The 12,774-nt window shown below is 36.8% G+C and overlaps 1 protein-coding gene across 4 annotated transcripts; it reads left to right on the plus strand.

Moving 5' to 3' along the window:
* Positions 1–42: 42 nt before the first annotated feature.
* Positions 43–10,912, plus strand: LOC121255190 (ribosome biogenesis protein BMS1 homolog). 4 transcript variants are annotated; one of them, XM_041155469.1, is made up of 18 exons: positions 43–335; positions 444–590; positions 697–787; positions 892–1,010; positions 1,553–1,743; positions 1,858–2,068; positions 2,751–2,988; positions 3,535–4,004; positions 4,858–4,960; positions 5,301–5,503; positions 5,646–5,998; positions 6,231–6,327; positions 6,409–6,627; positions 7,742–7,981; positions 8,532–8,741; positions 9,071–9,340; positions 9,430–9,636; positions 10,281–10,912. In XM_041155469.1, the coding sequence occupies exons 1-18, from the start codon at positions 201–203 to the stop codon at positions 10,440–10,442; spliced, it is 3,666 nt and encodes a 1,221-aa protein (XP_041011403.1). In that variant the 5' UTR covers positions 43–200; the 3' UTR covers positions 10,443–10,912. The 4 variants fall into 4 exon arrangements, with proteins under 4 accessions (XP_041011403.1, XP_041011414.1, XP_041011409.1 ...); XM_041155480.1 differs by having other exon boundaries at positions 5,304–5,503; XM_041155475.1 differs by having other exon boundaries at positions 3,538–4,004.
* Positions 10,913–12,774: the final 1,862 nt, after the last annotated feature.

The raw sequence follows: 12,774 nt of genomic DNA on the forward strand, positions 1-12,774 counted from the left end.
CTTCTTATTACTTAACCTAGGCCCACGACAACATTTGTTCAGCAGCTGAACAAACTAAACAAGTCCCTGAACTGAAGTCCTCTCTGACCCCATCACCTCGAACCCTCCACTTCACAGAAGCTCCGCCGTCGCCCCAATTCATAGCCTTGAGCTTGGCTTGTGACAAACTTTGGTTTGCGGGTATTATTTTCGAACCGACCATGGCTTTAGACAGTACTGGCATTGATCAGTCGCACAAGGTGCATCGAACTCGCCAGGCCGGTCCCAAGAAGAAGGCGAAATCCGACAAGAAGAAGAAAAACATTTCCGAGAACGACAGGAAACAAAACCCTAAGGTTCCATTAGCTTCATTTATCTTGATCGTTCTGCATGTATGTTATTTTTCTTCTTTAGAATGTGTAAATTTATCAAACTTGAGCACATATTATGTATGATATGTATAGGCATTTGCTTTTAGTTCTTCGGTGAAAGCGAAGCGATTACAGTCGCGGTCGGTCGAGAAAGAACAGAGAAGGCTTCACGTCCCGCTGATTGATCGGTCTTATGGCGAACCGGCACCGTTTGTTGTTGTGGTGCATGGTCCTCCCCAGGTATCTGATAAATTTGTTGCATTTTTGTTAAACTTATAGGTATTTTGTGCTATTCTGAGTCGTTTTTTTTTTGGTTTGGGAGATGATATCTTTTGAGTGATTGCAGGTTGGGAAATCGCTCCTGATAAAGTCTCTTGTAAAGCATTATACCAAACACAACATGTCTGAGGTTCGAGGGCCAATCACAATTGTATCAGGTTTATATATGTCTCCTATCCTACATTATTAAATTAATCCAGTAAGGAAAAAAGAGAAGAAAAACAAGCATATGGGTATAGACTGGTTGATTCAACTTTCTCAGGTAAGCAAAGGCGACTACAGTTTATTGAGTGCCCAAACGATATCAATGGCATGATTGACGCAGCAAAGTTTGCTGATCTTGCTTTGCTTCTTATAGATGGAAGTTATGGTTTCGAAATGGTGAGATATGCTTTCATGACTTTTGCTTCTTTGTATAAAGACTCACCCACTTGAATTCATGTAGGATTATATTTTGGTTCATATTTAGATACTAGGTTTAAGCTGCCTATTGATAAACCATAAAATTGTATTTATTTTTATGATAGTCTATAAGAAACTTCTAGGTTTTGAATTCTGATGATTTTACTTAGCTTATTGAAAGGTTTGAACCAATTTTATCTCATTTGAGTTGTTAAGTTAGTTAAGTTTGTTTGCTTTGGTCGGACTGGCTTTGGTGCTAAAAAATTGGTATAGGATGTGCCCATTTAAGTTTATATTTGCTAGATAATTTTCACTTATAAAAAAAATCTAGATAATTATCTTATTTTTTTGCTATGCAGGATTTATATTAGGCTGCTTCTATTTTCCATTGGTTTAATATGAAAACATTTAGCGTTTAGATTTTGCTTCTTATGCCATTTTTATTTTATTTCAATCTCCTCTATGTTTTTTTTTTTAATGACGAGGAACCGTGTGCTCAGCTCTATTTTTTTCCCTTACAGGAAACGTTTGAATTCCTGAATATATTGCAAGTTCATGGGTTCCCAAAGGTTATGGGAGTTCTTACTCACCTTGATAAGTTTAAGGATGCAAAGAAACTGAGGAAAACAAAGCAGCGTCTCAAGCATCGTTTCTGGACCGAAATATATGATGGAGCAAAATTGTTTTATTTATCTGGTTTAATTCATGGGAAGTAAGTGACTTATTGGCAACCTTTGTTATGGATCATAGAAGCACTGCTTTGTTAACAGATACATTACACATTTGTGAGGTTCATTCTTACTTGATTTCCATCTTGATTGAACAGGTATGCTAAGCGTGAAATTCACAATCTTGCACGGTTTATCTCTGTAATGAAATTTCATCCCCTGTCTTGGCGAGCTTCTCATCCTTATATTTTAGTAGATCGACTTGAAGATGTCACTCCTCCTGAGCAAGTGCGAATGAATAAAAAATGTGATAGAAACATCACTCTTTATGGTTATTTGCGAGGCTGTAATATGAAGAAGGGGACTAAGGTATGCCTTCTAAGGGCAACTAAAATTGAAATCTGCATTAAGTTGATATTCAATGATTTTTTTTTTGTTGTGAAAAAGGAAAGAGGATTATGTTCCTTTGGTTGAAAGGTTCTGTAATGATCTTCCAGAGTTCTAGATGTTAGTTAACATTTTGGAATGTCATATTTGTGGTTGACTTTTTTTAAATAGAGCGGATATTAATGCATCTTACAGAAGTGTAGGCCAGTACGTCGTGGGCATGACGGGGTTTTATCTTGTTTTTTTCGTGCAATTGATAATATGGAAAGAGAGGTTGGAGCCTTGGGCTCTTACAAAAAACTGAATCTGTGTAATGATACGATGCCCAAGTTATGTGAATTGCACTGTTATATTGTGTCTTTTTGTTCCTCATCTTATGTATTCAATATAGTTTCATTCTAAAGTTTTCATATTTGTACTTATAAAAAAAATTATTTTTCATATTTGTGATTATCAAGAAACATTCTTGTTTGTTTTAAATTACAAAAGCAGTGAGAAATATGATTATGCATTGAACCTTGCTTCTTGCCTCTCAATAAAACAAGCTGCTTTACCCTTAGGTCTATGTTCTGATTCTGAATGTTTCGACATGAATGATACATACCGTCAATGCCAATTCTAATTGAATTATCATGGATAATCTAATACGTGTTTTGTGAATCAGGTGCATATTGCTGGTGTGGGTGATTACGGTTTAGCTGGCATTACAGGGTTAGCTGATCCCTGTCCTTTACCATCAGCTGCAAAAAAGAAAGGGCTTCGTGATAAAGAAAAATTGTTTTATGCACCTATGTCTGGACTTGGGGATCTTCTTTATGACAAGGATGCTGTCTATATAAACATAAATGACCACTTCGTTCAGTTTTCTAATGTTGGTGATGAGAATGGAGTGACACACAAAGGTTTTATTTGTTTCTATATTCTTACATTTTTGCTTTGTGGGTGAATAATCAGTTTAATTTATGTCGATTTGGTGTTGCCTTTTCATTATGCTTGTGAGACCATCTATCTTCTGTTTGTTATTAGCAAACATTGCTATGTTTTCTATGAAATCCCCTTCATCATTTGTATGTTTTAGTTCTGATAAACAAAATTATATTGTTTGGGTAAAATAACCCCTAGGGGTTGGCTCAAGTGGTATAGGCTTGGTCGTGGTGGTATGCTCCCTCCAAGGTTTAAGGTTTGAACCCGTTGGTTGCATACAATCTCTAGGGGTCATCGGACTGGGGGATTTTCCCCTTGAATTACCCAAGGTGCACTAAGGGAAATTCCTTGCTGAGGGCCTATGCACCTTGGGATTAGTCGGGACGTTGTTCCTAGAAACCTGGTGCCAATAAAAAAATATATTGCTGGGGTAAAATGGTTATTAGGCACTAGGTAAATTTCTCACTCTTCTTGTTGCTGTAGCCATTATTTTCAATACTCAAGTGTGTTTGTTCTTGATGTAGCAGGAAAGGACCGAGATGTGGGTGAGGTTTTGGTGAAATCTCTTCAGAACACAAAGTACTCAGTTGATGAAAAGTTAGAAAAAAGCTTCATAAGCCTTTTTGGCCGGAAGCCTAATATGCCATTAGAGGCTCAAAATGATGGAAAAGATGATCATGAAACTGTAGAGCAGGCTCACAAAATAGAACCTTCAGAGAGAGAGAATTCTGGGGATGAAATTGAAGCAGACGAATCTGATGAAGAAAGTGATGGTGGAGATTTGGATGGTACAGAATCTTCAGATCAAGACGAAGCCATTCAAAAAGATGCAATGATAAAAAGTAAAGGTGGTGTTTCTGAAGAAGAGACTGTTGATACATTTGAGCAGCAATCTCCTCTTAAAGATCACTTGCAGGAACATGTTGAGTACCATGGTGGAAGGCTAAGGCGAAAAGCTCTCTTTGGAAAGGACACTGATCACAAGGATTTGAAGGTAGATATTGCTGTTAGTCATTATGCATTAAACAGAACCAAGAGCTGAACAGTGGGTGTGTAAAAAAACATTTAAAGAAAAATTGTTTGGAATTCTGTTACTACGCATAGGTACCTGTTTAGGATTCTGTGCACCATTGCCATTTAAGGAAAAAAAAAAGTGGAGAAATATTTGGTCTACATAGAAATTTTTCACAAGAAAGTTTACACGCTGTCATGGTTTAATGTGATCTATCAGATTGTAAGCCTTTTTTAATAGTAAAGTAGATCTGAAATATTACATCAGACCATGTCAGCGTGAAAACTTCTTTGTAAAAAATGTGTGTAGACCTAACACTTGTCTAAAAAGTTTGGGAAAAAACAGTATGCTTAATAATGTCAACACCTTTCCAACTGTTATTTTATTTGCTCATCCCGGCCTTGTGATGTTGATTCCTTCTTGAGATCTCTTTTTCAGCATTGTGCTTGAATTTATTTAGAGTGCATAGGTCATGATGGAAATTATATTGTCTTTGTTTAAAGACTCTAAACCCAATTTCTTTCTTGATATAATAAACTGCTACTTATATTTTTGTGGCATTTTTATTTGAAATTAATAGATGCATATATAACATATAGATGTTATCCATTTCCATGTTTGCCTGAGGTATAGTGTCATTTTTTCTCTTCTTGATTAACTCGTATGAGAAATATTGTGGTCACCCTTTAGTTATCCAAAAAAACTAGTGTGGTCCCCTCTTCTTGATTGATGCATGTGAAAAATATAGTGGTGGAAAATGACAAACCGTTAACAATATCACAAAGTTTCTATTCTTTTTGCTGTCTTCACATTTCCTACAATTGCATAATTATAGGATTCGGAAGAAGAGAATGAAAACAGTGATGATGGTGCAGATAACCAGACACCCTCTGGTTCAGATTTTTCAGAGGAAGATGGAGAGGATCATGAAATAGATGGTACATTTTTTTACATGATTGTCAATATGTTATATTTTGTAGCCTTTTTCCTCTTCTTCTTTGAATTCCTTCTATACTCCTTTTTTCTTTCATTTTTTTTTTCCTGTTTTGAGTGTTCTTATTTGGCCTTTTGGAAGTCCTCTGCTTGTCTTTATAAAAAGGGATGAGATGTCGAAACCAATTTAAGATGGTAGTGGAATATAGTTCAAGTTCATGACTCTTATTGAGTAGCTTTCTTGATTAATTTCTTCATTGTTGACTTGGGCAACGTGGTAAATCAAACTAATGTCCTTGTTAACATAATTCCGTTTCTAATTTGTATTCTCAACTGTTCTTGAAGAAGATGACATGGGAAACATTTCAAAGTGGAAAGAGTCTTTGATGGAAAGGACTGTCTCGAGACAAAACACAAATCTTATGCAACTTGTATATGGGAAAGCTACATCAACACCAACTACAACTCTTAATGAATTACAAGATAGCAGTGACGATGAGGAAAGTGATGGAGACGACTTCTTTAAGCCAAAAGGAGAAGGGAAAAAGGTTTTTCCTTGATACACACCCATTTACTTCTAATATCTTAGATGTTTCTCATTGCTCTTTAAAATAGATATAAATGCCTAACCCTTCATATCTGGAGTATATGCTGTGTTCACTCAATTTCATGATGGTCTGTTCATTGCAGAATCTGGGAGAAGGATTTGATGAAGGAAATGTCAATGCTGAGGACTGTTCCAAATTCACAAATCTGGAAAATCTAAAAAACTGGAAAGATGAAGAGCTTATTCAGAGTATTCATGACCGTTTTGTAACTGGTGATTGGCAAAAAGCTAAAAGTAGAAATAAGGTCCTGGGGTCCAATTCTGAAGAAGAAGATGATGACGATGCTGTCTATGGCGATTTTGAAGATTTAGAAGCCGAGTACACTAGGCATCAGACCAATGATATTGGCAATGGTGCAATTCAAAAGGAAAACGACACGGCAGCTGAGGAGCGAAGGCTTAAGAAGCTGGCTCTTCGAGCAAAGTTTGATGCGCAATATCCTTTTAACTTGATACGTTTCATACTGTTTTCTCCCAAACCCAAATCCCAATCCAAGGGTCATGATAATTTTTATTTTCCATTTTTAAATTCCTTATGTGGCATAGAAGACAAGTGTTTTTACTATCATTGATGTAGGTGAACAATCTTATTTCTGTTTTGTCGTGAATGCAGTCTTATATGTAGAAAAGCATTATGAATTTTCTCTGTGACCTTAATTATTATGCACATTTAACGGATCTGAATCACCAGATGAAGAAGTTGATAAAAAGGATGGAGCCAAGTTTCATCGTGGTCAAGCTAATGAAAGTAGTTATTTTGACAAGGTAGATCTTTTGGATTATTCGTGGGCATAGTTTGCTACACTTAAAATTTATTGAGAATTAAATCGTGCTTGTTTTGTGCAGTTGAAGGAGGAGATTGAAATTCGTAAACAGATGAATATATCTGAACTCAATGATCTTGATGAGCCCACCAGAATAGAGATAGAGGGCTTTCGGACAGGGACTTACCTGAGATTGGAGGTTCATGATGTTCCTTTTGAGATGGTTGAATATTTCGATCCATGCCATCCAATTTTGGTTGGCGGAGTTGGTCTTGGGGAGGAAAATGTCGGATACATGCAGGTAGAATGCACTAATGACTTCATTTTTTCTTGCTCCAATGCCAAAAAAATAGTATCGTTTTTCCTTCTGCTATTTCCTGGGCTGTTATGTCACTCCTTTCTACCCAGTTAGCATACCACTTAGTTACTCATGAATGCAACCATATTATGTCCTGTGAAACTGGAGCTTTTTCCAAGACCTTTTTTGCTGGTCAGCAGAGTGGCTCTATTGACTGGGGGGAATTGTTTTGTTGAATTACGCCTCGTTTGTTTTCGCAAATGAGATGAGATGAGTTGATATTAAAGTTAAAAAGTTGAATAAAATATTGTTCAAATATATTTTTTTAATATTATTTTTATTTTGAGATTTGAAAAAGTTGAATGATTTTATTATTATTATTTTTTGTATGGGAATTTGGAAAAGTTATAATGATTAGATGAGATGAGTTGAGAAGTTTCCTGAAAATAAATGAGCCCTCAGGTTAGGTTTGGATAGTGAGTTGAGATGAGATGAGTTTAGATGAAAGTTGAATAAAATGTTGTTAGAATATTATTTTTTAATATTATTATTATTATTTTGTGATTTGAAAAAGTTGAATTGTTTATTATATTTTGTGTGGAGATTTGTGAAAGTTGTAGTGATGAAATGAGATGAAATGAGTTGAGAGCCCCTCTTAATCCAAACTGAGCGAATTCGATTATAATGGAAGTGACTTGTTATTTACTTGTAGCTTCCCTATGTCATTAAGAATTCAACAAGAATCTACCTCCCTGTCAAGGCTGACATGTCACATATCAGGACTCAGCCAGGCAAATTTAGTATAAAATGATTATTATTAATATAATCAAACAATCTAAAGAAAAGAAGGGTTATTTGTTATTACACTTGTAACTCAACTAATTAGATAGTTTTTTTCTTTATAATAAATCGGGTTGGTTTATACCAGTAAGATTTGTATTGGTGCTAATTGAGTTTAATAAATATTTAACCCCTGGCACAATTTTGTAACATTAGCAAAAAAATTTCATTTATTACACACTCACTCATTCTGTATCATTGATGATTAGCTTTCTTATTTTAACCTCTTACTTGGCAAATCTTGATGTCATAAGATGTTTGCTTTCTTTTCTTCCAGGCCAGGTTGAAGCGGCACAGATGGCACAAGAAGTTACTGAAGAATAGAGATCCCATAATTGTTTCAATTGGATGGAGACGTTACCAAACTATACCTGTTTACGCCACTGAGGATCAAAATGGAAGGCATCGCATGCTTAAGTATACTCACGAACACATGCATTGCCTTGCCACATTCTGGGGTCCTCTTGCCCCTCCCAATACTGGTGTCGTTGCTGTTCAGAATGTATCCAACAATCAGGTCTTTTTTCTTTTTACTTCTAGAGGGGCCACTTTGCTCTAATCCCATTCTACTGGTTATCCTGTGTGAAACTTAAAGCTGTATTTTCTTGTGCTTTGTCAGAATGACCAGGATTTTGGTCCATTATGATTGTACCATTTGTCTTGCTTTGGTTGGATTTTGATTCCTCATTTGTTCTGTTGCTTGCTGTAGTACCTGGTTTTAGGCAGTTATCGGAAGTATTAGGTGACTAAAAAGTAATTTACTGTTAGAGCCTACAAAAATCAGTCAAAAAGCACTTTTCACACAAACAGCAGCTTAGAACTTTTCAATTTGGGTGCCATTCTGTACTTTGTGATAATTGTCAACAATCTGGCTCATAAGTGTTGCATAATTGTCAACTCAGATTTGCTGTTTCTTTCTTTTTTTTTTTTTTTTTGGCACCAGGTTTCTTTTAGATGCACCAAACTACAGTTCTGAGTTTTTCTCTCATATTAGCACATGAAACTTTTTATGGTTTTTACTTTCATATTTTCCCTAGCCCCTAAGTGGCTTCTGTTTGATCTGTCAGGCTACATTTAGGATTACTGCTACTGCAGTTGTGCTTGAGTTCAATCATGCGGCTCGAATAGTGAAGAAAATCAAGATGGTTGGTTACCCCTGCAAGATCTTCAAGAAGACAGCACTTATCAAGGATATGTTTACTTCAGATCTTGAAGTTGCTCGGTTTGAAGGTGCAGCTATTCAAACCGTCAGTGGGATTCGGGGCCAGGTTAAGAAGGTAATGTGAAACTTGTATATGTATTGTTCATTCTGACTTTGTCTCCTTAGATTACTTACTAAAAGGAAAAAGATTTTTCCCCTTAGATCTTGCCGGTTGCATCTGCTTGTTACTATGTGTTTGCCTTTTAGTTTTAGATCAGATGCTTCAAATTCAGCATTACCAAGCTTTATTTGATTTCTAGTGGGAAGTATGTTATGCCATCAATGTATGCACATTATCGTATGGATGGAACCCTCCTAGTTGACACTCTATGCATGGAAACGTGTGGAAACGAGAAATCTCTTCTCTACCCTGAAAGCCTGATTTTATGACTTTAATATGTGCAGGCTGCAAAAGAAGAGATGGGCAACGAACCAAAAAAGAAGGGAGGACAGCCTAGAGAAGGGATTGCAAGGTGTACCTTTGAGGATAAGATCAAGATGAGTGACATTGTTTTCTTGCGTGCATGGACTCAAGTCGAAGTTCCTTGCTTTTACAACCCATTGTCAACAGCCTTGCAACCTCGCGAGCAGACCTGGCAAGGAATGAAAACTGTAGCTGAATTGAGGAGAGAATACAATCTTCCCATTCCTCTTAACAAGGATTCACTCTACAAGGTAAGTTCTGACATAAGGTGGTGATTACCAAAAGCATTGTTTTGTTAGTGCTCTTTTCGCTATTATTAATCATCTTTTTGTATCAACAGCCAATTGAAAGGAAGCCAAAGAAGTTCAACCCATTGGTGATACCGAAGAACTTGCAGGCAGCTCTCCCATTTGCATCAAAGCCCAAGGACATTCCTAGTCGGAAACGACCACTTCTTGAAAAGAGAAGACCGGCTGTGGTCATGGAGCCTCATGAGCGAAAAGTTCATGCTCTTGTTCAACATCTTCAATTGATTAGAAATGAGAAGGTTTGCAATCTTACTGAATTACTGTATTTCATGACATTTTAACCTACTTATTAAAAAATATATATGTTAAATCTGCTGGAAATCCAATTTGTCTTTGATTGAAAATCCAGTTTTTAGGGGTATCAGAACTATCATTTAGCCAATAAGTACAGAGAGAAGTAAAGATTGGGGGTGGGAGGAGGGAGTTTAAACTTTAGGTTTCAAAATTAAACTGCTTTGTCGATTCTCAGCATTTTCACTGTAAGCAACTGAACTGCTTATTGATTCATGATTTAAAAGTGGTACTTTTTGTCTCTTCCAGACAAATTCTGTACGCTATTATATTGTCCTATTTTCAATACTTCTTCCTCTTTGCTGTAATGGTGAAGACTGTACAAATCCTTTAAGGCTTTGAGAACACGGGAGTTTTTCTAAGAACTGTTCTCTGTTGAAAACTTGGGGGTGTGGAGAGAGAGACAGATAGAGAGAGAGACTGTTAGGGAATGTTTCCACTTATTCACCTTAATGGTAAATGTTCTTGTGTACAAGTTTGTTGAAGAAATGATGACAACTGTTAAGAGACCTGATAGTTTTTCTTGTAACAGTGAATGATGCTGCTATTTGAAAGTTTTCCTCGCTCACCTCATAACTTTGCCTTTTTGCAGATGAAGAAGCGAAAGCTTAAGGAAGACAAGAGGAAGAAAGAACTCGAGGTAGAGAGAACCAAAGATGAGCAGTTGTCGAGAAAGCGTCAGAGAGAAGAAAGACGGGAGAGATATCGGGAGCAAGATAAACTGAAGAAGAAGAAAATTCGGAGAAATGCATAGGCCCGAAGCTCTCATTGTAGAATTGCTTTATATAACGTTTTGTTGGGGTGCAGGCAAACCAGGGTTATGTTGTCCCAAAGGACTAGATCAGCATGATGCATCTGATGTGACAATTTTTCTCAAGCCAACCTTGGCATCTGTCACACACGGAACTTGGTGCCTCACAAGTGATGCTCTTGATTAGCAATTTTGCCGGCCCAAATGCAATGATATCGAGCAGGTCGGGAGTGACTATTGCTGCGGTGGTGGTTTCGCTCCCGCACTTTGCATTCTTTAAGTATTCGTGATGTTAATAGTGTGTTTCAAGCATCTAAGTTAACATTGTAGAGTATTAATTCCTAACACTACCAATCAGTTTTGTCCGTGGCACAGGTTTCTCTGGTGAGCTATATAAGAGTTATATGCACTTTAGCTAGGACTTGTGAACAACTTTTTGAACATTATTATAAAAATTGAGCAGATTTACAAAATTACTGTTCGTAATTTCCTCCTTTTATCTTGTGCATTAGTGTTGATTTCTTGTTAGAGTCATAAACTCAAAGAGCAAATGTATTTTTGTGATTCGTGAATGGCTGAAGCATATGATATAACTTGACCCTTCAAAATAGTAATTTAAAAAAAAAAAATCTAAAACAGACATTTCAAAATGTTTTTTTTATATAATTATTTTGGGACTTATTCAGGCTCAAAGTGTCGTCTTAATAGACAGGTGTGTATGAGATATCTATGATCTGCGGAAACAAAAAAGAGTTGTAGGATGAGTTTATGCATCCCATGGGAAGAAGTTAGAACTAGTTAGAAATGCCATCTTTAAACACTGCGATACAAAAAATTAATTCGAAATTGGAGATGTCATATTTTTTACATGATTACCTTGGGAGATGAAATTTAGATATCTCGTTTGGTTACGCAGTTCAGATGAGATGAAATGAGATGTTTAGTTGAAAGTAGAATAAAATATTATTATAATATTATTTTTGTTTTGGATTTTGAAAAAGTTGAATTGTTATTATATTCTGTTTGAGAGTTTAAAAAAATTGTAATGATTATATAAGATGAGATGATATGAGATGAGATAGTCATGTATTTTTGTTACTAATAGGCTCACCTATCCACATCGTATATATGTTAATCTCACTAGAGGCTGAGAGCATCTGGTAGAGATGAAGTCCTCTATATAGGAGTAGTAGTAGTGTTCATCTGCTCGTGGTGGTGATGTTTTTGGTAAAGGATGTTGCAAAGAAGGTTGATGATAGTATTATTTATGGTTGCGATCAGAGACAAGATATGAGGGATATATGAACGCACATATGCAAACACATAGCCTCCCTGTTTTATGTCTTGAAACCATGTTCTCCTTGATAATGCATCAACACCGATGGTAGTATTGCGGCCGCAGCCAGGGCTTGTTCTTTAAGTTTATGCCATAGATAGTGTAATAGACTACATTAAGAAACAAAATTAAAGAGACAAAACATGGGAATAATTGGCAATTGTATTCCGTAGAAAATGATAGCAAAGACTCTCTTTGAGAGGAGCTCCTCCAAACAGTCAAACAGTGGAAAATGATCAAGGTTCCAGATGATTCTTCAGGTTGTTACCAAGCTAGATATACTAGTAATAAGAAAAGACTAAAGTGCCCCTTAGTACAACTATTACAAAGAAAATAACAAAAATAGTAACACTACTTCTTGGGCCAAGCCCTAAGCCCTTTTCATTGTCCACCGCTTCTTCCTTCATTTCTTAGGCCCATCACGATCCTTCATTAGGCCCACATGCACTGACCCTTAAGCCCCTTTTTCCTTAAGTTTTCTGCATTCCCTCACATTTGTTTAAATCTTCAGAAGAACCTTAGAGTTGTTGTCGTGTTCCTCTCTACCTTTCATGCTGCCGCCTGGTTCTTCCTCTCGTGTCACAACTCTCCCCCCATCAGAACACCATGCTCACAAGGTGTGGGTAGGGGTGCAAAATTGCATGTATAGCTCCCATGAGGCTTCCTCGGGGCCCTGATCTGACCAGCGAACCAGAAGGTCCATGACGGGCATGTTCTTCACTTTCCTCAGCCTGCAAGTAAGAACTTCCTCAGGTTCCAGTTTCAAGATTCCATTTTTATCGATGGGTGGAAGTGTGGGAAATGGTACTGATGTGTTGCCCTAATTTCTTTTTTATTTGTGAGACGTGGAAAATGTCATGGATCTGAGTTGATGCCGGTAGTTGAAGGTGATATGCCACTTCGTCGACTCTCTGGACCACTTGAAAAGGTCCATAAAATCATGGCGAAAGTTTCATACTCTGGTGGTGTTGAAGTGAAGATTGTTTGTAAGGTTGGAGC

Source organism: Juglans microcarpa x Juglans regia, chromosome 1D (genome assembly GCF_004785595.1).
Source record: "Juglans microcarpa x Juglans regia isolate MS1-56 chromosome 1D, Jm3101_v1.0, whole genome shotgun sequence".
Classification (NCBI taxonomy): Eukaryota; Viridiplantae; Streptophyta; class Magnoliopsida; order Fagales; family Juglandaceae; genus Juglans; species Juglans microcarpa x Juglans regia.